Source organism: Ctenopharyngodon idella, chromosome 21 (genome assembly GCF_019924925.1).
Source record: "Ctenopharyngodon idella isolate HZGC_01 chromosome 21, HZGC01, whole genome shotgun sequence".
Classification (NCBI taxonomy): Eukaryota; Metazoa; Chordata; class Actinopteri; order Cypriniformes; family Xenocyprididae; genus Ctenopharyngodon; species Ctenopharyngodon idella.
Window position 1 is genome coordinate 15,554,680 of NC_067240.1, and position 23,858 is coordinate 15,578,537.

Consider the following 23,858-nt stretch of genomic DNA (forward strand, 5'->3'; position numbering starts at 1 on the left):
CATTGTAATATGCTGATTTATTATCAATGTTGGAAACAGTTGTGCTGCTTAATATTATTTTATAACCTGTGATACTTTTTCAGGATTCTTTTGATGAATAAAAAGTTTAAAAAAATCAGCAGTTATTTAAAATAGAAATCTTTTGTAACAATATACACTACCGTTCAAAAGTTTGGGGTCAGTCATTTTTTTTTCTTTCTTTTTTTTTGAAAGAAATTAATACTTTTATACAGCACGGATGTGTTAAACTGATAAAAAGTGATAGTAAAGATTTATATTGTTAGAAAAGATTTATATTTTGAATAAATGCTGTTCTTTTTAACCTTTTACTCATCAATGAATCCTGAAAAAACTATCACAGGTTCCCAAAAAAAATATTAAGCAACACAACTGTTTTCAACATTGATAATAACTGAGTATCAAATCAGCATATTAGAATGATTTCTGAAGGATCATGTGACACTGAAGACTGGAGTAATGATGCTGAAAATTCAGCTTTGCATCACAGAAATAAATTATATTTTAAAGTATATTAAAATAGAAAACCATAATTTTAAATTGTAATAATATTTCACAATATTATTGTTTTTTCTGTATTTATTATGAAATAAATGCAGCCTTAATGAGCATAAGAGACTTCTTTCAAAAACATTAAAAATAGTAATGTTTCCAAACTTTTGACTGGTAGTGACTTCATATATATATATATATATATATATATATATATATAAATATATATATATATATATATATATTCTGTTCATTTTTTTCATGCAGTTCAGTGAATGGAGACTTGAGATTTAATGCATCATAAGGCCACAAAAACACCATAAACGTATCATTAAGTCTTGTCTTCTGAATCCTTCGTGTTTTATGTGAGAAATAGCATGTAATTTAAGGTTATTAACTTAAAATTCTTGACATCTTGGCTTTTTTATTATTATTATTATTATTATTTTAATTAATATATCTTCTAATCATGCACTACCATTCAAAAGGATCATTCAGATTAGTAATATTAAAAAAAAATTTGAATGCTTTTATTCAGCAAGGGTGCATTTAATTGATCAAAAGTGACAGTAAAGACATAATGCTTTTCCTGGTCAACCTCTCACCTGCAGTGTCTGTCCAAACACTGACTCACCTGTTGTCTGTTGTCTCAGACCGTCACACATTATCAGTGATGCTCGTGCCTGGCTGGTCTGCATTACCTCTGTGGATCTGGCACGAGGATGCGTATTAATCTGACATCAAAGTAGCGGTGAATTACGGTTCCTGAAAACAGGTCCAAAAGCCTTTCTCAAACAGGCAAGTCTGTTAAACACAGTATAAATCATGCTGAGAGTAGACCCTCTCTCGTTTACATTAGAGGTCCTTTTCAAATACAAAAGCCCGGAAGACTGTCACAATACTCGTGTCTGCTGTTACGTAGTTTAGTATGCAGTTGTGAATGTTAATTTAATTTCTGCAGATATAGTTTTTGCTGCTTTTTAATGTTGCTGAAAACCTCAAGGTTTATGTGTTTGGCTGTTTCCCAAACGAAAGGCTTGCATAACCAGCTATATATAGTATTTGCAGAACCGTGTTAATGGATTGATTGGGTTTGTGGTCCTGATTTAAAACTCTCTGTGCTAGCACATCACTGGTACTTGAGCAGAGAGAAGGCGTGTTTTATGGTGTTGCTATAGAGCTACAAGTGAATGTGGCCTGTATTTGCACATTTGCAAATGAAAAGAGAGAACTGGCCATGTAGGAACATACCTTTTTGCAGATGGTACTACTTAAAGGATTAGTTCACTTTCATATAAAATTTTCCTGATAATTTACTCACCCCCATGTCTTTCTTTCTTCAGTCAAAAAGAAATTAAGGTTTTTGATGAAAACATTCCAGGATTATTCTCCTTATAATGGACTTCAGTGGCCTCCAAACGGTTGAAGGTCAAAATTATAGTTTTAGTGGAGCTTCAAAGGGCTTTAAACGATACCAGACGAGGAATAAGGGTCTTATCTAGCGAAACGATCGGTCATTTACGAAAAAAATGTAAATGTATATGCTTTATGTAAACACATGATCGCCTTCCAAGTGCTTCCGCCAAAACCGTACTTTCGAATTCTTCAAAAAGCTTACGCTGTATGTCCTACGCCTTCCCTATTCTACTTACGGAAAAAATGTAACGTTCGTTTCGTAAGTAGAATAGGGAAGGCATAGGACATACAGCAGACTGAAGAAAGAAAGACATGAACATCTTGGATGACATGGGGGTGAGTAAATTATAAGGAAAATTTATATGAAAGTGAACTAATCCTTTAAGTCGCTTTTTCACTGCAGAAACTTTCCCCAGGAACTAGGGACTTTGGGATGGTACTCGGTGTGTTTCGACTGCAGGGACCAGGGTCTAAATGAAGTTCCGTGTAAAAATTTCCCCCTCAGGAAGTCCCTACTCGCAAGGTAGGGGGTTTCTGGGAAAAAAAGTTCCTGGGACAAATTGTTCCAGGTATTTTCAGTGGAAACAAGGCTTTATGTAACACCATATATCTATTTTTTTATTTATTTTTTTTTTTTTTTTTCAGATTGTATTCAAATCGGATTATAAAATTTATTTGACTTAAAGTCCACCTGTAGTCAATAATTTTATCCCTTAAAACTCATCTTTGATCACCAAAATGACATATTTAAATGTTTTATCCTTTGAAAAAATAATGTCTTCATGCCTTAAAATTGCTTGAATGTAACTCTACACCCTTGTCTCATTTAGTATACGTGATTCTATGAATATGCAAATTAGCCCCGTCTCCACTCACTCACACCAGTTCAGAGATCCACTTGTTGACAATCACATGTTGATGTAATTGGTTACAAGGTAGTTTGTGACGTCAGAAACACCAGCGATTTCAAACCGCGTTTTTGAGACCGTCTTTGGTTCACTGCAGTTTTAAAAAGAAAATACTCAACAATGGTGTTGACTGATGAATTTGCACATGGTTTGTTTTAAAGCATAATTAAAACACCACATAGACATATAAACAACATTAAAAGCTTGATTTTCACCACAGGGGGACTTTAAAGAGAAAATTAAATCAATTTAATAAAAAAAAAACACTATGTGCAACACATGAATGAAATGCACTCAGATATTAAAAAAAAAACAAAAAAAAAAACAAAGATAATAAATATAAATACATTTTTTACATTAAGATAGCTAATGATTGATATTCATTTTACTTATCATTTTCTAGAATTCCCTATATTGTAAATATATGATGACAAGAAATCAATCCACAGTTACTAATACAAACTAACGTTATACTTCAGCCAACAGTCATATTGATTTCATTTTTAAATGCGACCGATTTTATAATGAATGCATGAGGCAGATGTAAAGTTTTGCAACCCTATTCCAAAGCGCAGCCACAACTTCAGATCCAACTGTTCAAAACTGCGAGTAGCGCTACACAACATGGCTTTTGTACAAGAGTGCAAACAAAAGACAATTAATGAGAGATGCTATGGGGGGCCAGCGCTGCACAATAGACAATGAGAGTTCAGGGGTATTTGCTTGGCTTGCTGTTTTAGCCCTGATTGTATCTTGAAGAGAGGAGTGAATGCTGCAACCGGGTCTATTATGTTGTTTATAGGCTTCCTGCTGATGGTTTAGTCACTGCTTAGTGAGAGATTGGTTTTCTCGAATGTAGACTGAGAACTTTTCTCCTTTTCTCCATTGTGTTGCTTTTATTTTATTTTATACATTTAAATTAGATTAGATTAGATATGTTTTACTATGTTATAACTTATTTTGTGTTAGATTATTGTGTGTTAAAATGATATAAGCATGTCATATGATATAATGCTTTTTAAACTTTTTCAATACCAGGATGTACAGAATTTTTTTTTTTTCACACCAAATGTTTATGTGTGATTCTACAGAGTAATTGTGAAACGCAACAATATTCCCTCTTCAAAAACAGTCACCCCCAGGGTGCTCTTTTCACCTATCCCGTTGCATTCTGGGGCTTTTCCTTTGAACAGGAAGTGAAAAGGATTATGAGCATATCCCTGCTAAATCAACAAGTCTCCAGCGACAGTGGGGTGGTATTATTCAGCTGTCAGTACCTCACTGCTTTGCTACACAATTCACGCACTCAACAATAGATGCTGTTTCCAGCACTGGGACCTTTTAAGGCTCGAGCAGCAGAGAGAATATATGAGTTAATGTCCTTTAGACTTCAGATCACTCTCGATTTTATTAAGCCTGCTCAGGGATTTAGCCCAATTCTCCTATGTATTTGTCACAGCCCATTATTTAGAGAAACACGCTGGCTGGAGCACCGCTGCGATGACGCTTGTGTGTATTTCATGCTCTAATCCATCACTGTAAAGACGTCATCAGAAATCCAGAAACGTCACGATCTCATATTGTTTAATGTCACGATTTACAGAGAAGAGAAGGTTTCTCTTTATGTTTCAAAGAGCACGCTTGTACTGCCACTGCTCCTGAAGAAGGCTCTGGCAGATATTACAGTCCTAATTAGGATTAAGGAAGAGGTCAGTGTGCTTGCACTAGAATGTGAGGCATTTGCAGAGAGTGGCGATGACGCCATCTGTGCTGAAAGCAGTGAGCGGCTAATTCTGGAACTGAGTGCAACACGATTTACAGATTTTGGGTTGGAGCCGCCTCACGGCGAATACGTGATCCTCCGATCAGCCGAAAACAATTTGGTTAGCTAAATTAGGGCCTTTTATCGCTGATGGAGGAGATAAGCATAGCCTAAATATTGTGTGCATGTATGCAAATTCATTTCATATCTCTGATTATCAGTTTCAGTGGAAAGCAGTTGTTGAAATGGCATCTCACAGACACAAGCTTATCGGGGGGGTCAGGGCTCCCAGCTGCCCACAAATGGGATAAGAGGAGATGCACAGCTCTGTCTTACCTGCAAATGCAACCAATTAGTATGTTGCACAGTCTCTGCCTGCTGTTGACAGCTGCTATAAATAGCAAAGGCATCTCCAACAGTAACCTGTTCTCACCCCTGTGGAAAATAACTCATGGTCTTTCTACGTACAACTGCCCTCTGAAGAATCACTAACCTGCATTGGGAGAGGTTCAGTGATGTTTCGTCATTTGAGCCTATATTTTAACCCTCATGTTCTACAGTCTAAAAAATGCTGGGTTAAAAACAACCCAAGGTGGGTTGAAAATGGACAAACCCAGCAATTGGGTTGTTTTAACCAAGCGGTTGGGTTAAATGTTTGCCCAACCTGCTGGGTAGTTTTACTTAACTCAACTATTGTTTAAAAATGACTGTATTGCTTGTTTAAAATGAACCCAAAGTATGTTGGAAATTAACATTTATTAATAAGTTTAATGAATAATAATTATTCAATAAGAATTTATTAAATTGCTTATTAATAAATGTTCACCTTTTGATTATTATTGTTGCCTCTAGTAATTATGTGTCTGATTTTTAATTTCCAACCTATTTTGGGTTCATTTAAGCCAATTTTTAAACAATAGTTGAGTTAAATAAAACTGCCCAGCACGTTGGGGAAACATTTAACCCACCCGCTGAGTTTGTCCATTTTCAAAATAAATAAAAAAATATATTGATTTACTCATGTTTGGGGTCTCAGAGAGCACATATATAAAATATTTAAAAATTCAATAAATGTTCACATGATCATTTTCAGACTGGTGGACACACTAGATTTTTATTTTATTTATTATTAATTATTTTTCCATCTTGAACCATAGACAGGGAAATACACATGGCTAGTCCATAGCTGTTTATTATTTAAAATGGTTTTTTTTTTTTTTTTTTTTTTTTTTTTTTTACATGTACAGCACTTGAGGGATGTTAAAATTTATATTTTTGTTATATTTTATCAAATATTTTTATTAATTTAAAAAAAATGAGGGTAATAAAAGGTGATCCGCCTTTGTACTGTTTGCTATCTGGAATGCTTTTGTCCCGCCACAGTAGCCATCAGGCCCTGTCCCGATTAATTTAGTATTCATTCACTCCCACTGCCTGAAACTGTGTCATAAAACAAAGGTTTCGATTGGCGTTCATGTGGACTTCAACCATGTGATGTGTGATGCTAAACAAGAGGTCTATTTTTATTGGGGGGAAAAAAGAAGGCGATCTAATCAAGCCCAGTTATTTCATGTGACTGGAATGTAGGATGAAAAGTACTTCAAATATGGTATATCTGTAAAATTAATTTCCCTGTACTGCTTTTTGGTGCCAAAATATAGTATTTCCAGATGCAAGCAAATAAAGCCATACTTAGCTATTTTCATATTCCATCACTAAATCACAGCTGACTGTCAAAATCTCACCTCATTTGAAGCCTGTCTCTATGCAGAATGGGCATAAAGGGATGCAAGACAGAGATGTGGAATGGGAGATACGCACACTCACTGAGCGCACCGGTCCCGTGAACTCCAGTCGGCTGGAGGACAAAAGGAAAAGGGGCCTCCTGCAGTAACTAATGCTGACGCAAAGTGACATGTACTCAGGCATTCTGTGACACCGCTGCCCCTCTCTCACTGGCTCAACTCAAGCTTAGTCTTTGACCTGGCTAGATCAGAGGGGAGCTAGACTGGAGTCTAGCCCTCAAATACCTCTAAGAGAGCCTATAGCATACACATGCGAATGCAAAAATTACAAATGCAAAGAGCAGAGCTTCTGGCTAAAAGTGAACTCTCACAGAGCACCGAATTTAGAGTAATGCAAATGAATCCCATTGCATTTGATAGTGCAACCTGGTCTAGTCTACCTAGATTTACCTAATCTAAATAAGTAAAATGCTACAGGATACTCTCTATCATTAAATTCTAAAACAAAAATTCTTTGAATTCTTTAATTTATAATAATTTTAATAGATTTGTATAATTTAATAATTATTATTATATATAAGTATATAGAAATATACTTTTTAAATATGGCTAGATAGATTAGTGGCATCACTAACTCTAAAATTTACATAAACCCTGCCCCAGGAACATGCAACAAAGGGGGCGAGGCCATGTTGGGCTGCTTTAGAGAAGAGGAAGAGTTGTTGTAGTAGAGTGTTGTTACCATGCCTTCTTTTTTTAATGCCGGACTGCTTCACAAACGAGGGTCGATTCAACACTGGATTCGCACAAAAAATGACGGCACATGTTAGTCGATGAGTTGAATCAGCTCCACAACAACTACATAAATTTATCCACTAACCATTCAGAAATGTCCAGATGCATTCTAAAAGTTGTAACTTCTTCCTGAGTCTCTCAATCAGTGTCCGACTCCGGTTTGAACAATTTAAGGCTGAACACTGTTACTGACAATCGTCATTTTGGCTGCGTGAGATTCTCCAGCTTTGTTGTTGTTGAGCAACCGAAGCATGAGCTGTTAAAGCTCTGCCCTCTTCTGGAAAGCGGGCTGGGAGCAGCAGCTCATTTGCATTTAAAGGGACACACAAAAGCAGCGCGTTTTTGCTCACACCCAAATAGGGGCAAATTTGACAAGCTATAATAAATGATCTGTGGGGTATTTTGGGCTGAAACATCACAGACACATTCTGGGGAAACCAGAGACTTATTATGACTTATATTATGACAAATTTATTTAATCATATATTAAATAATTAAGACATTACTAACAGATAAAGTAAATTTGAATATATTTACTAATATATATTAATGAATATATAATGAATATAAGAAATATATTTAATATAATGAATATATAAGGTAATATAGTGCATATATTTAGTGAAATGCGCCTCTCTAGAGTTCATGTCTCTAGTGAACTAATATGCTGTGGACAGAAAATAACTTGCCTGAGGTAAATATGCTACGTGAGATATTATTCTCAAGCTATTTTCTTGATGTTAATTGTAACCTTTAATATTATTATAATGTACAAGAAAGGGCTCCCTGTATGTAGTTTACAGCATTCGCTGAGATAGATTTTTTTATCCTTAAGAACATGTTAAATAATAAATGCATTTATTTAAAGAGAGAGAGAGACATTTTGTTCAATAAACCACTGTTTAATAAAAAAAATAAGAAAAAAAGAAGGAATTTTATGATTAGTTTTTTCCCCCCTGTTGTACTGAATCTGCACCGAACCGTCAAGTTTGTGTACCGTTACATATATATATATATATATATATATATATATATATATATATATTTATTGCATGCCGTCTAATACTTGCTGTTTTCTGAGCGTACCAAGGTGGTGTGTTTTCAAGACGCTGCGTCAAGTTATAAATAGTAAAACTTTTAAAAAGGCGTCTCAATTCCCTGCATTCTGTTTCATCCCTTTTGCTCGTCTGATTGTTATTGGACATAGGAATGCATCTTATGTAGCTGTGGATTTTAAAAAGCACATCAGACATCAAAGACAATGAACATTCCTCGTACTGTAGACCATAGCAAGTCAGTGTTGTGTTTTAGTTAGAGGTACACTTCAGAAGGAATGCCTGCTTGTTCTACACTTGCACTTTGAAGTGACGCCTAGTGACATTTGCTCAGCAGCTGAATGAATATCAGAGGTATTTTCGTTGTGGAGATTGCCTTATCTTTGCTGAACACTACTATTTTTAGTCTTTGTGGAACAAGAAAGAAACTAATTTCTTCCGAGAAATCTACTCATCTAGCAGTTCACAACATTTAGAGTAATGGGACTTGGGGAATATGTTACATAACAGAATCACCGAATAAGAATCAGAGCATACGGATATATCCAACATGAGGGTTACATGTAAATGAACAAAATATATAGCCGATGTAATGAATGTGTCTAGCTCCCTGAGGTACCTTCCTCTCTGCTTTCATTATTAGACATCTTCACTTGAGATTGGATGAAACAGAAGAGTCTGAGGGCAGAATAAAAGGTCATTACTGTCATTTCTCCAGCCGCTTGAGACTTTTTAGACTGTAAGCGAATGAACATTCAACTTCAGACCTCTAAAAATAAGCATTTTCTCTTCGTAATCTTCTGCGCTTATGCAAAAGAGTCTCTTGTTGAACCTTTCACCCATGCAAATAAAACTGTGACAGACCTAAATGTAAATATGTTTAAAGGAGATAAAACTGTAGTCCGTTGAGGTCATCAGTTTGGGCAGTGTCAAGAGAGTAAGAGCCGGCTACAGCTGTAAAAACACCACTATTACTGACTCAAAGCTTAAACCACTACACTTTTGCGGATGCCGTTGTTTTCATGAGTTCTGAAAGGTCAGCTAAGCTACTTTCCCTGGAGCAGGTGGGATGTCCTACGAGGAGATTATTTGTAGAGGGGGTTTAACACAGCCATGGCTTCACAAGAAAAAATGCATTCTCAACAGAAATGCATTTTTACATGGGATTTTCCCATGGAATTTTTTTATGCTCATTGGAGTGTATTGGAAAACGTTATCATTATTATGGGCAGTAATATTTTTGGTTGGAGTGTAGTGGCTGGTGTTTCTTTGCTCATGACTTTCATCTTTGTTTCAACAAAATTTTTTTGTTTATTTATATGAGATCAATTTATTAATCCATAACTGTGTTTATGAGCACTAGTGAGCTAAATACACCTTTTAAAGCTGAAATATGTAATATTGACAACAAGTGGTTAATATTATGCGATTTAAATTAAAAAATTCTCAATGAAATTTAAAATAAAATGTCAAAAATGTGTAATTTTAGTATTTTTAGCTGGATATTGTTATTAGTTGTTTGTTTGTGTTTTTTCAGTCCCCCTGATGTGAAGTTGTTGTTTTTTTTTTTTTTTTTTTTCTGACTGCTTTAGTCGCATTTTTTTTGTAATTAAATGACACTTAATTACTAACTTAAAGGGGTCCTTGATTGTGATTTCACTTTTTTAACTTTAGTTAGTGTGTAATGTTGCTGTTTGAGCATAAATAACATCCGCAAAGTTGCGATGCTCAAAGTTCAATGCAGAGGGAGATATTTTCTTTTACAGAAATCACTTTTCTAGGACTACAACAAATGGCTGGTAGGGACTACAACGAGCTTCTTCTCAGGTTAGTGACATCACAAACCCCAAAATTGACATAAACCCTGCCCCCGGGAACATACAACAAAGGGGGTGAGGCCATGTTGGGCTGCTTTAGAGAAGAGGAAGGGTTGTTGTAGTAGAGTGTTGTTGTCATGCCATCATTTTATGACAGATTGCTTCACAACGCTGGATTTGCACAAAAGATTAACATGAGGGCACATGCTAGTCGATGAGATATATCAACTCCACAGCAACTACATAAATTTATCCACTAACCATTCAGAAAGTTGTAAGTTCTTCCTGAGTCTCTCCATCAGTGTCCGACTCCGGTTTGAACAATGTAAGGCTGAACACCGTTACTGACAGTCGTTTGGCTGTGTGAGATATTCCAGCTTTGTTGTTGTTGAGCAAACGAAGTGTGAGCTGTGAAAGCTCCACCCTCTTCTGGAAAGCGGGCTGGGAGCAGCAGCTCATTTGCATTTAAAGGGACACACAAAAATGGCGTGTTTTTGCTCACACCCAAATAGGGGCAAATTTGACGAGCTATAATAAATGATCAGTGGGGTATTTTGAGCTAAAACTTCACAGACACGTTCTGGGGACACCAGAGACTTATATTACATCTTGTGAAAAGGGGCATTATAGGTCCACTTCAATTATGCTACTTTGATTTGGGCATCATTTGTTTCCTAGAAAATTCTACCCCATAATGCACCGCAACAGGCTCAGTGAAAAACAAAATCGCAGATGAAGCGAGAGAAATGTTAATGATAAAAAAAAAATTGTTAATGATAATTGTTTTACCCAAAATTTGTGTAAAAATTGAGTTATTGCCTAATTAAAGTGCTTCATATTACTCACTATGAGGTCCTGTGACCATTAAGATGCTCCTTTAGAAGGCAGCTGTCTATGTAGGTGGTAGGAAGCCCACTAGATTTCATAAGAGCTTGCATTCCTCCCATCTGCATCAAACAAAAACAGATGCCAAAATGCCCATGAGACAAAATGTGAATTTAAAACACGTAGTCTTCTTTGTTTTTTCTCAATGGTTGGGAAATTCAACACTTGAGTTTAAAGCAAGAAAACATTTGTCCAAGTGAGTCTACACAAGTGTTCGTACAGGCTGTAGTGTAAGAAATACACTCCTCAGCGAAGTCACACTGGGAATATTGCTGTACAGTTCTCCATGTGTCAGTGGAGGAGGATTTGTGACCTCTTGCACATCATGAATTGTTCAGGGCTACGAACATGCAGATTGTTTTAAAGCTGCGGGGGCAGAGCCCGAGTGTGACTGTCTATGTGATATCACTCTGAGCTTCAGAATCTATTCCAGTTGGATACGATCAGCTTATAGGGAGCTATGGGACACATCCAATCAAATCCCAGTGAAGTAGACCCAGGATGTGTAATGAATGGCTCTGTGGGCATCTCTTTCTCAGCCAGTGAACAACCTCCCAGCCTCCTCCCCCCTAGCGAAATGAATCAATGCTGCAGTTTAAAAATAACAAGGAATATTATCCACTTCATGCATTGCTGAGTGAACCGAATGTGTTGAATGCTCTCTGACTGGCTGCGTCGGAGCAGAATGTGTTTCGGCTTTTCTGCACGATGCAGGGTGTGGTGGGTTTTAAACGTTGCGCTGTGGAGGCTGTCCAAACAGCCCCATGATTCTGGCTGTATAACTCATTTCTCTGTGGTGTAATGTTTCTCCATAGGCCGTCATGCTGAGTTAGGTGTTGATGCCAGGATTAGAAAATGGCCTCCTCGAACAGGGCAACCTCACCGTCGTGCGCTTTTCTGAGTTCGATTACAAGGTGGTCCATCCGTGCAGTTTTAAAGAACTATTCCGGGTTAAATACAAGTTAAGCTCAGTAAACAGCATGTGGATTACCTCAAAAAATCATTTGGGACTTGTCCATCTTTTTCTTTAAAAAAAAAAGAAAAAAAAAAGGCAAATATCAAGGTTAAGGTGAAACACTTATTAAGAGCAGCAAGGGGTGATTTAAGAGCAGAAATGTGAAGCTTATAATTTTATAAAAGCACTTATATCGTTCAAAAGTTTGGGGTCATTTTTTCCTGAAAGAAATTAATACTTTTATTCAGTAAGAATGCATTAAATTGATCAAAAGTGACAGTAAAGACATTTATAATGTTACAAAAAAATCTATTTCAAACAAATACTGTTCTTCTGAAAAAAAAAAAAAAAAAAATGCATCACAGTTTCCACAAAAATATGAAGCAGCACAACTGTTTTCAACATTGATAATAATAAGAAATGTTTCTTAAGCACCAAATCAGCATATTAGAATGATTTCTGAAGGATCATGTGACACTGAAGACTCAAGTAATGATCCTTTACAACCACAGGAATAAAGTACATTTTAAAATGGAAAACAGTTATTTTAAATTGTAATAATATTTAAGTTTTTACTGTATTTTTAATCAGATAAATGCAGCGTTGATGAGCATGAGAGACTTTATATTTCTGACCCTAAACTTTTGAACGGTAATGTATCTTAATTTTTTCTGTTAAAACTTGTGCTGTAAAGTTGTTTAAAATCCTAATTTTACAGTATTTTTAGGGTTTTAGGGGTTAAGCAGTTACATGGTCACAAAGTTTTAAAACTGAATATACCTGTAACTTCAAACAGAGAATAGTTAGCACATTAAAATAATGTTAACATGCATATTTGTTTGTCTTGTGGCTATCATATTGAAACAATGACTATTTTGGTGTTTACTGATTGGCCCCATTCACTTCCTTTAAGTCTCACTGTAAGTCAGACCCTTCAAAATCAAATGCTGTTGATTGATTTTAACAGCACACAGATGCATTGTGTAGATATGGAAATTAGGCTAAGTCAGTAAAGCGCTCTCTCTCTCTCTCTCTCTCTCTCTCTCTCTCTCTCTCTCTCTCTCTCTCTCTCTCGCGCTCTCCCTCGCTCCATTATATTATTCAGTTCTGTAATGCCCAGGATTTTACCCAGGCATTACACTAAGATTACTGAAGAGAACCAACAGTTATATTAAGGAAGAAGTGGAAGATTAAAGCTTGGCTAGGATTGTCACATCTCATCCAGCTGTGCTCTCCTAACAGAAAGAGAGAGGTCAGGATATGTAGGTCATAGAGCACCTGCCTTGTTTGAGGGCTCAATTATCCCTCAAATGGCATCAGACCACAGAGACTTCACCTGACAGGACAGACCCTACATCATCGGGTGAGGTGTATGGAGGCAAACATTACTGACACAAGCTATGGTTTTTGTACCAGCCCCATATTTGATGACATGAGAATACAGGATGTGGCAGACAGAAAAAGGGAAAAGGAGACGAGAGATGCCGTCACCGCTTCCTGGCCGTCTAGTCACAGAGTGGTCAATGGCCTTTGTGTCCTCCATCTGGCTGGATGTGATTGTAAAAGAGGATGTAAACGTGTGGATGTGTTTGTGAAGGGGGTTTTTCTGGGCACATCCTGCATCCTTTCCCATTATGTCATTTCATTGATCTGCACCTCTTTCTAAAACTTCTGAATTAAAAAGTATTATTTACACTACTTCAATCATGCTTAATTGATCTATGAAATTAAATTCATAGTCATACTGATTAATGCACAATAAATAGCAGTAATTCAGCTCTTTGCTGTATGCAAGGCCCCAGGCTGTGACAATGGTCACAAATGCGACTAAAAATGTGTGACCATTATTCAAAAATCTATGTCGCCATTTGCAGTAATCAGGAAAGCTTTGTGTACGTCCATGTGCTGTTTGACCTGATCCTACCAGTGTTGTTATTGTTCACTGAAACTATTAAAAATAATTTTCTGTAATTGAAATAAATCTGATTATATTATATTATATTATATTATATTTATTATATTATATGAAATCAAATAAATTGGAGCTAAATAGAAATATTTTAAAAGAAAATTAATAAAAAGGACAAAAGCACATAATAACGTTACTACAGTTAAAATGAAAACATAAAATTAAAAAAATAAAATAATTTATTTTTATAATCATAATAATTTATAATCATTCTTTTGAATGATTCAGTCAAAAAGATTCAACTTGCTCACTCAGTGAATCGTCCAGAGCCATTACTGAGTTGACAACTGACCCCTTCACTGAACTGTGATTCGTTTTTCACTTGTGTCTGATTCTAAATGAACCGAGAATCATTACAGAGATGTATATTTTAGATTTGTTAAAAAATACATCACTCTATTAGTCTCTGGTTGTTCACATGACAACAAGTTAACAAAAATGCATATTCACAACAATTATGCTGTATAAATTAATAATGGTATTCATCAACAAAAAGAGGTTGTAAAAGAGGTTTTTTTTTAAAAAACAACACCAATATTTGTCCTTCTCACTTTTTACCGCAACACGCTGATGTGGTTTCTCTCTCAGATTTGCAGCCCTGTCTTTTGTACTAGTCTTGTTCTGTGTTAGACGGGTGAATTCTCAAGAGCCTTGGCCCAAAATACAATCATCAAAGATTCATAAAAATTATCCCTAGCAATCAGATGGCCATTAAAATTTCAGTGCCCTGAATGTATGCTCTTTCAGAAAAAAACAACAATTTGTATGGATACAATATTACCACTGACATACAGTGGTTGTTTATGAATGGTGTTCTTGTTCATGGTGAGCCCAATGCTTTTAATCAACCAGCTTTTCCTAGAGAGTTAACCTGTAACCTTTTTAAAGTGGTAGAGAAAGTGTTTATAGGTCACGTTCTATGCAAATAGAGCAAGTGTTTTTCTTCTTCTGTGAACCTACCGAACGAACCCCATTACTAGATTTATTTAAATACATTTTCTTGATGTTGGACAAAAACGATGAGACACAAACTTCTAAAAATAGTATGAAAGTTGACCTTTTTGATTTAGCATGTTTATTAGCGACTACGTGAACTTAGTGAGCCCCTTTGGCCTTCACTTTAAAGCAGTCAGCTGTTATTCATAACACAGAACGGAGACTACTTGTCAGCCTACACAATCATCTGTGTTGGGACGCTTTTACATCAGTGATGTTTGTTGTGAGAGTGAAACTAAAAATGGCTGGTAACATATCCGTTCACAGCTCACAGGGATGCGAAGAATGTGTGCTGTCAGGGTGGAGGGGTTGGCCGCTGGGCTCGACTGTTAATTGAGTTTCATGAATCTTTAGAAGAGTTCAGCGGTACCAATACTATGTGTAGTTTAGGCCATGAAATGTCAGTGGGCGATGTTCAAGTTGTTAATTCAACATTAAACTGATATTTGTCTCTTGTCTTCTCATTGCAGGCTACATCAGCACCTTGGCAGTCATCCTCAAAACGACGAACGCTAAACCGTGGGTCAATGAGTTTGAATGTAAGGCCAAGTAATTTACTCTCCAGCAGTCTTTAGCTGCTGATTCTAACATTAAACACAACATTTGAAGTGCTGACAAGATCTTTCGTTTTGTCTTCCCATGCAGCAATCGAACTATCCTGCATGATAGAGTCGATCACCACTACTAGTCCCAGAATAGAATGGAAGAAGATTAAGAATGGAGAGCCCAGTTATGTATATTTTGAAAAGAAAATAGCAGGTAAACTATACAACACTCTTCTGAACACTATGCCACAGAACACACTGATACGTAATATTTTACAATAAGGTTCAAGTTGCCAACATTCAGCTAATGCAATAGTTACATGAAACATGAAATAATTTGATCATTCTACATACACAAGGGCCACTGTTTAAAAGTTTGGGGTCGGTAAGATATTTTTAATGTTTAAGTCTCTGATACACAAAGAAACAAAACAAAAACAGTACAAACAGCAATATTGTGAAATATTATTACAATAACTGTTTTCTCTTTTAATATATTGAAAAATATAATTTATTCCTGTGATGGCAAAGCTGAATTTTCAGCATCATTACTCCAGTCTTTAGTGTCACATGATCCTTCAGAAATCATTCTAATGTGCTGAGTTGGTGATCAAGAAACATATCACCAATGTTAAAAACAGTTGTGCTGCTTAATATTTTTGTGAAAACTGTGATACATTTTTTTCAGGATTTTGCAATTCGCAAAAATTGCCGCTAAAATTTACACACCGCACCTTTAATGCCCCCAAACTTTTAAAAGTAAGCGTATGCCATTACAATTTTTTTTTTTTTTTTTTACATTTCAATTAAATATAAATTAGCAGTACTATTAATAAATATGAATGAACTATAAACAATTATATATTCATACATTAACTTTAACACAGATTAATGTTGTAAAAAAATATGGTAACAATTTGGCAAATAATTTTATAACAAATTTTAATTTGTTTACATTTATAGTAATAGTTAGCATTAACAGCTTACTTGAACAAACAATGAACAATACCTTAACAGCATTTATTAATATAGGTTCATTTCTACATATGCTAATACCTTTTAACACTTCAAATTATATAAATTAAAATATTATGAACAAACACCAATTAACAATGAATAATATAGTATTTATTTTATATTATATACAATATGTTATATATTAGCTATGTTGTTGTTGTTATTATTATTATTATTATTATTATTATTATTATTATTATGAATTAACATTAACCTAGATTAATAAATGCTGTAAAGGTATTGTTCATTGTTAGTTCAAGTTTGCTATTGTACCAACTGTTAAAGTGTTACTGTAAATGTTATCAAATTTATTTCATGAAAACTAATATGTCAACCAATGATGAATTAATGAACTGAAATGTATTATAAAGTGTTTCTTCACATACCATCAGCATTTAGTAGGAATTTGGGCTTAGAGTATAATTTAAGTCCCACATTTTTATAAACCTCACATTACATCTACAGGAACAGATTTCAGTCCACCGATTTCAACCAGCTGTGTACCTTCTCTCGTTTTCACTTTCTCCAGGTGACCTGGAAAAGAGAGCAAAAATACGAGAACCCGCGACCTTAGTCATTCTCAACGCAACAAGATCTGACACTGCTGATTACCGCTGTGAAGTCACTGCCCCCAATGACCAAAAATCCTTTGATGAGATTTTGATATCACTCATTGTAAGAGGTTAGTGGTTCCACTCAAATAATTCTACAGCTATTGATCTAATTGTTTGACAGCTCCACAGTATTATGCCTTGTGCTGAAATGGCTACTTTGTGTAGATACTTTTGAGAGTAATTTTGAATCTGTTGTAGATGTAGCATTGTTAGTACTTCCCAACTGCTACGATGTAACGTGAGACAGAGCGGCCAGCCAACGCACCCACCCTTGGCGCACATTTGAGGATGCTTGCTGCTTTAACCCTACAGGGCGTGTCCAGGGCTATATGAGGAAACCTCTGAAACTGCATCTGAGTTTAATCAGGGATCTAAAAGGGGAAAGAGCAGCATGTTCAGTTAGCCAGGATGCTTGCAGTCAGAGTCACTATGGTGCATGTGTGTGAGGATGCTATTGTCTGTGTAGTTACGTTAAGATGATTCTCTTGTGTGCCATGCAGTGAAGCCCGTCGTGCCCAGATGCTCCGTACCCCAGTCCGTCCCGGTGGGCAAACCAGCAGAACTGCATTGTGTGGAGGATGAGGGCTACCCGAAGTCCCAATACCAGTGGTTCCGTAACAAGGAGGAAATCCCAGAAGACCCCAAGAGCAGCCCAAAGTTCTTAAATTCCACTTACACCCTGGATGGAGAGATGGGCACTCTGGTGAGTTCGGAAAAAGAGGCAATGGGGTAGGCGTAGGGATATTTTTGGGGAGCCAGTTGATGTGTGATGGGCTCAGCCATGAGGGGAATCTGCTGCCCTCATTTGCACATTCCAGAGTGCCATTCTCCGCCATTTGTACTCGGTGCCCTCGTCAACCTTCACACCACTTTTTAAAGTTTGGCCTGCACTGCAGTACAGCCTCTTCCCCCTAAGGAGACAACGTCTGAAGGCCCGACTGGGTCCTTTAAGATCTGCCAGAACCTTGTTTGACACCTCTGTCTTTTATAACGTCGCACCACAATCAGAGAGATGCTTCCAGGTTTCACACAGATTTTTGTTTTTGTCTTTTGATGAGAGAATCCTTAAATTTTGTTAATATTTCATCATGTCAAATTGATTAATTTTAATCCGTTTCTGGCATTTCATTTTAGGTGACGAAAATAACATTTTAATTGATGCAAGAGTTGAAAATGAAAGCAAATATTCAAACCATTTAGTACATTAAACATGTATTTTTTTCTTCTTTAAAAAAACATTGTTAGTTCATTGTTAATATCCTGTGATGCATTTTTTTAACAGTGTGTTTAAAAAAAAAAGTGTAATTATTGCTATAATGCACAATTTTATTCATTTATTTAATCAAAAATACTGTGAAACAGTAATATTGTGAAATGTTAAAGTCCCCCTGTGGTGAAAATCAAGTTTTTAATGTTGTTTATATGTCTATGTGGTGTTTTTAATATGCTTTTAGACAAACCATGTGCCATTGCTGAGTATTTTCTGTTTAAAACTGCGGTGATCTAAAGTCAGTTTCAAAAACACGGTTTGAAATCGCTAGTGTTTCTGACGACACAAACTAACTTGTAACCAATCACGTCAACATGCCGGCGGGCTTTAGCATATCATTAACCATGACCGCCCTGAAGCAAAGGAGTATCAAGAGAATATATCCCGCTATATTTTTCTGTTGATATGAAAAATCATGTAGATTTAGCAAAATAGCAGGTGTATGATGTATATCACGATGTTATGATGAATATGCCTGTCTCCACTGACGTTCTAAGGTGTTCAAAGCATTTCTAAGGATTCTGATTTTTAGAAGGCAGCTGTCTGACTCGCGAATGGGAACATGGTTTGTAACATTAGCAACACATTATTAGCTGTTTGATAATGTGGTCAAGCAAAAGGCTAATCATATTAATTTACAGTCGTGTGTCCGACGTTGTAAAAAGCGACAATTGTGCAGCTTTTACCTCAGTAAGTTGACCAAGTGGATCTCTGAGCTGGTGTGAGTGAGTGGAGGCGGGACTAATTAGCATATTCATAGATCTGCATATATTAAATGAAGCAAGGGTGTGGAGTTACATTCAGGCTACTTTAAGGCATGAAGACTTTTTTATTTCATAGGAAAAAATGTTTACATATGTAACTTTGGTGATCAAAGATGAGTTTTAAGCGACAATTATTCATTACAGGGGGACTTTAATACAATTTAAAATAACTGTAACTATGTTCTATTTTAATATATTTTAAATGTTATTTCAGTGATGGCAAAGCTGAATTTTTAGCATCATTACTCCAGTCTTCGGTGTCACATGATCCTTCAGAAATCATTCCGATATGCTGATTTGATGCTTAAGAAACATTTCTTAATATCAATGTTGAAAACAGTTATGCTGCTTACTATTTTTTGTGGAAACCATGATACATTTTATTCAGGATTCTCTAATGAATAGAAAGTTCAAAAGAACAGCATTTATTTAAAATACGAATTAATTATAAATGTCTTTACTGTCAGTTTTGATCCATTCACTGTGTACTTGCAGAATAAAAGTATACATCTCTTTAAAAAAAAATGTCTTATAGGCCCCAAATGTTTGAAAAGCACTGTTATGCAAAATGATTTTACAACTTAAATCACTGTAATTTATGGTCTCCAGAAATTCAGTGCGGTCAGGAAGGAGGATGCGGGAGAGTACTACTGCAGAGCCAAGAATGAGGCTGGGTTCTCTGAATGTGGATCGCAGATGATGGAAGTTTGTACGTATTTAAATTGCCTTTTAACATGTGACAAGACACCCCTCAAATCCATGATCTCATACTTGGCCTTTTTTTTCTTCTAGATGATATAAACATTGCTGGAATCGTCCTGGGTGTAGTGGTTGTGGTGACAGTCCTTTTGTGTATAACAGTGGGCATCTTCTGTGCCTATAAACGAGGCTACTTCACCAGCCAGAAGCAGACGGGAAACAAGTAAGCACACGACTTTGACAGTGACTTCCGTCTGAGTCACACTCTGTCCCAGAGCAGTTTTGACTGCTTCATAGCTTTTTTTTTTTCTTTCTTTTTCCATTTCATCACCAAAGGAGCTTCTGAATGTTCCCAGCTCAGCCTTAACATCACATGTAGTTTGTTCAGATATATGAAATAAATTTAGTTTTAATACGATAAAGAGGTGACCTACTGCTTAATATGTTTTTAGAGGTAAAACATTGTTTGTTTGTTTTTTCTCCTCAGTTACAAAGCTCCAGCAAAAGGAGATGGAGTGGACTATGTCAGAACAGAGGATGAGGTAGGGGAAAATAAAAAGATTGTTTTTTTTTTTAAGGCTTCCAAGAGCTTAAGACATTTTGTGGAAATTCTAGCAGTTTAAGACAGGGAATCAGTTAAACCTCTTTTACTCAATCTTCTCTCTTTCAGGGGGATTTCCGACACAAATCCTCATTTGTCATCTGAGAGGAGGAAGATGGGTGATGGAAGAGATTCAGAATTACATTAAAAGTTATTGGCGCTATTATACCTCACAGACACAAATCCCCAAATGAGGACACAGATGTCGGAGCTGCCATGGCACGTGCCTTGCTTTTTGGCACGTCTGCAACGAAACAATTTGTATTTGCCAAAGGTGACAAATAATCATGTCTGATCACTGTTTAAAGACACAAGATGTTTTTTGTTTCTTTAATTCAACTTTTACAACCCCTTTTTACAGCTGACTAAAATTTTGCCTGTTGGCAGAACCCAATATACAGCAAGAAAATGTTTTCCTCTTACTCTTCTGTCATTTTTAAAACATTTGTTTTGTACTAGTTAAATTTGTCAGACTATTTTTGATGGAATATATTTTAAAATGCCTATAGAAAAAAAAGTTTTACTTTTTTAAATATTTGTAAAATACTAACAGAAGCCAGTAGTTTTTTTTTTGTTTGTTTGTTTGTTTGTTTTTTTTTGACTAACTGGTGGTGAGAGAAACCATTCCCACCTACTTCACATCCTTGGTTTTAGTCATTCGACATGCAAATAATGTACCAGACCACTTGACGTGCGGATGTTTTGTTTTGTTTCAAATCCTTTCAACGGCATATCCAGCGACACCGGCTTCAATCAAAGGTCTTATGTACTTACTATACTGCTGGGATTTCATGTTAATAGTGAAAGGACGTTCCATGTTCATGTTTGTAGATAGTCTTAGACAGTGAGTATCTTTGAAAAAACACCAGCAAAAATGCTGGAGAATATTTTGAAGACCAGTGCTGCGTATTATTGATTTTAAGTGTCCTTCTATGCTAGCTGTTTATTTTGTATATAGTGAATATACTGTCTAGGTTTTATTATTATTTTTTTCCTCTCTCTCTCTCTCTCTCTCTCTCTCTCTCTCTCTCTCTCTCTCTCTTCTTTTTCTTATTTGAGTGAGAAATTCTCTCCATGTTACGTTTTAACATAGCAGGGTTTGTATGTTGGCTAACTGGTTGTATATAGATCCACTGTGAGCTACACTGTGCATCAGAAGTTTTTGGTTTAACCAAACATTGAATGAGGCAAATATGACACTCTTTCCATGAAAAAAAAAAAAAAAAAAAAAGGGGTCATGGTAGAGAGGGGATCTGCCTTATTAAATACATTATAAAAAAGCCTGGAACCATGTAAACTTACCTTTTTTTCCTTAGCAGCGATTTGGACTATTCACACATAATAATGTTAAAGAGTACAATCAGCTGAAACTGAATGCTTTTGTTCATATTTTATGAGTAAAAACTTTTTTTTTTTTTTTTAATCCTGCCACATGTTCAGAAATCTTCAGCTAACTTCTGAAAAGAATCATAAATCATTCCTCTTAAGTGCCTTCCTGTGTAGACAGTGACAATAATGCAGTTTTTTAATCACTAAATGCTGTAGTTAATTGGAATATGCAGAACAATTTTTCTAATTCACTTCTTATTCATCACTCTTAAACCAGGTCAATATTCAGAAAAGAACAGGTGTTTGAGAGGAATGATAATGTTCTGCGCTCACCCACTGTTTTGGTCACACATATCTAATATTATAAAAAAAAATATTGTAAATAGACCTGTTGTTGTGAATTGATTTTGGGGATTTTTTTTTTTTTTTTGCTCATTGACTTAGATATTCTATTATGTATTAGTGCCTAAAAGTAGAATGAAATAATGTTTCAGCAGGACAGAGCACTAGTGTTATTTTAGCAGATGGAATCAGAGTTTTATAGTTTCACTAGATATAATTGATTTTATATAGAAAGTTAGAAAGCGAGGTACATTTCGAGTCACAGCCCAATTCAGTCCTATATACCTACATATGGAGTACTGTGAGGGGAACAGAAAATAAAGTATTTTGTGGGTTTGAAAAAAAACAAAACAGGGAGAGCTGTACCAAATACTGACTGCCAAAAGAGCATTTTCTCCAATTCCAGTATTATTCTGCTCCCAGATCTTTTTTTCTTTTTCTTTTAATTTTGTTTGTAACTCTTGAGTAAGATTTTTTGGAGGCTGAGTTCAGATGTTTTTTAGTTTCTCTGGAGTTTGTGGTTGTTTTGAGACAGCTGGAATTTTAAATGAAACATATTTCATTCACTGAATTCATGTCCCATTGGTTTGGGACCGGTACAAATCCTGTGTGAATTCTTGAACAGTATGTTTGTGATTAATAAAACTCACTTCTTAAATTCAGTATGTTGTTTTCATTTTAAAATGAATTCATTGTTTTCTATAATAGGTAGTGATGGTTGTACATCATGTGGAATGAATTGACTCCAATAATAAATGACAAGTTAAATTTGACATTTATTATAGATTAATATTTTGTTGTTGTTGTTGCTACTGTTGAGTTTCATTGTTCATTGTCACACTTAAAAAAACAATGCTTTAGAAAGTCAGACATGAATCCGACATGAAAAAATACTACAGTAATTTATAGTAAATACTATAGTGTTTTTGAACCATACTATAGTAAATTGTAGTATACTGCATGTATATATTATTGTATTTACAACACTTTGTTAATGAATGCTACAGCATACTGTAGTATTAACTATAGTGAACTGATAAACTGTAATAAATACTGTAGTATACTTTAGTTTTTGCTAAAGTAAACTAGTGTATTGTAGTATAATATACCCTAGTTGTAGAAAACTTAGTACAGTATTGGGTAAAGTAATTTGTTTATAGCCTATTATTATAGTTGTTATATTACCACAGCAACTAGGATTACCACAACAAATTAATTCAAGTATTTTACTATAGTGTGGTTCAAAAACACTATAGGATTACTATAAATTAATATAGTATTTTTTTCATGTGGCAGCAGGCTAATAAAACTATAGTATTACTATAAATAAATATAGTATTTTTTCATGTGGGAGCAGGCTAATAAAACTAAAGTATTACTATAAATTAATATAGTATTTTTTTTCATGTGGGAGCAGGTTAATAAAAGCCTTTTTTTTTTTTTTTTTTACATGGAGGGGGTCAGCTAATGGGTGCTGCCATATCCTGCCGAGATCACATTACCGTCTTACATTATCTACATAATTCCCCTTTTTTTCGTCTTCTCTTCACTTGGTGAATAAATTCATCTTGTCACAGACGGCTGCTATAACAGTCAATCGAACAGGAAAAAGTGCACCTTTAATTTATTTGAGATACCGATATTAATATTGTCGATAATAGTCGTGATAATACTTGGTTTCAGATCAAAAGGACGTTTCTTCAGTCCACAAATGTCTTCCATTTATAATTGTGGCTGAAACTGCCCGCTCTTACTCCCCTTTACCACGTAGTCTTGTATGTGTCGGACACAATCCACTTGTTACACCCAACAGCCGCCTCAGACAGGATTTGGAGTAGGTAACCTGATTAACGATCTAGTCTGA

At 35.5% G+C, this 23,858-nt stretch overlaps 1 protein-coding gene across 1 annotated transcript in view; it reads left to right on the forward strand.

Moving 5' to 3' along the window:
* jam3b (junctional adhesion molecule 3b) overlaps positions 1 to 22,656 on the forward strand; it is a 36,806-nt gene extending 14,150 nt beyond the window's left edge. The window contains exons 2-9 of the mRNA XM_051878229.1: positions 15,284 to 15,352; positions 15,459 to 15,572; positions 16,905 to 17,057; positions 17,490 to 17,692; positions 19,633 to 19,732; positions 19,816 to 19,945; positions 20,210 to 20,264; positions 20,393 to 22,656. Coding sequence (XP_051734189.1) covers positions 15,284 to 15,352; positions 15,459 to 15,572; positions 16,905 to 17,057; positions 17,490 to 17,692; positions 19,633 to 19,732; positions 19,816 to 19,945; positions 20,210 to 20,264; positions 20,393 to 20,428 — 860 coding nt within the window. The 3' untranslated portion in view covers positions 20,429 to 22,656. The remainder of the gene's footprint in view (positions 1 to 15,283; positions 15,353 to 15,458; positions 15,573 to 16,904; positions 17,058 to 17,489; positions 17,693 to 19,632; positions 19,733 to 19,815; positions 19,946 to 20,209; positions 20,265 to 20,392) is intronic.
* Positions 22,657 to 23,858: the final 1,202 nt, after the last annotated feature.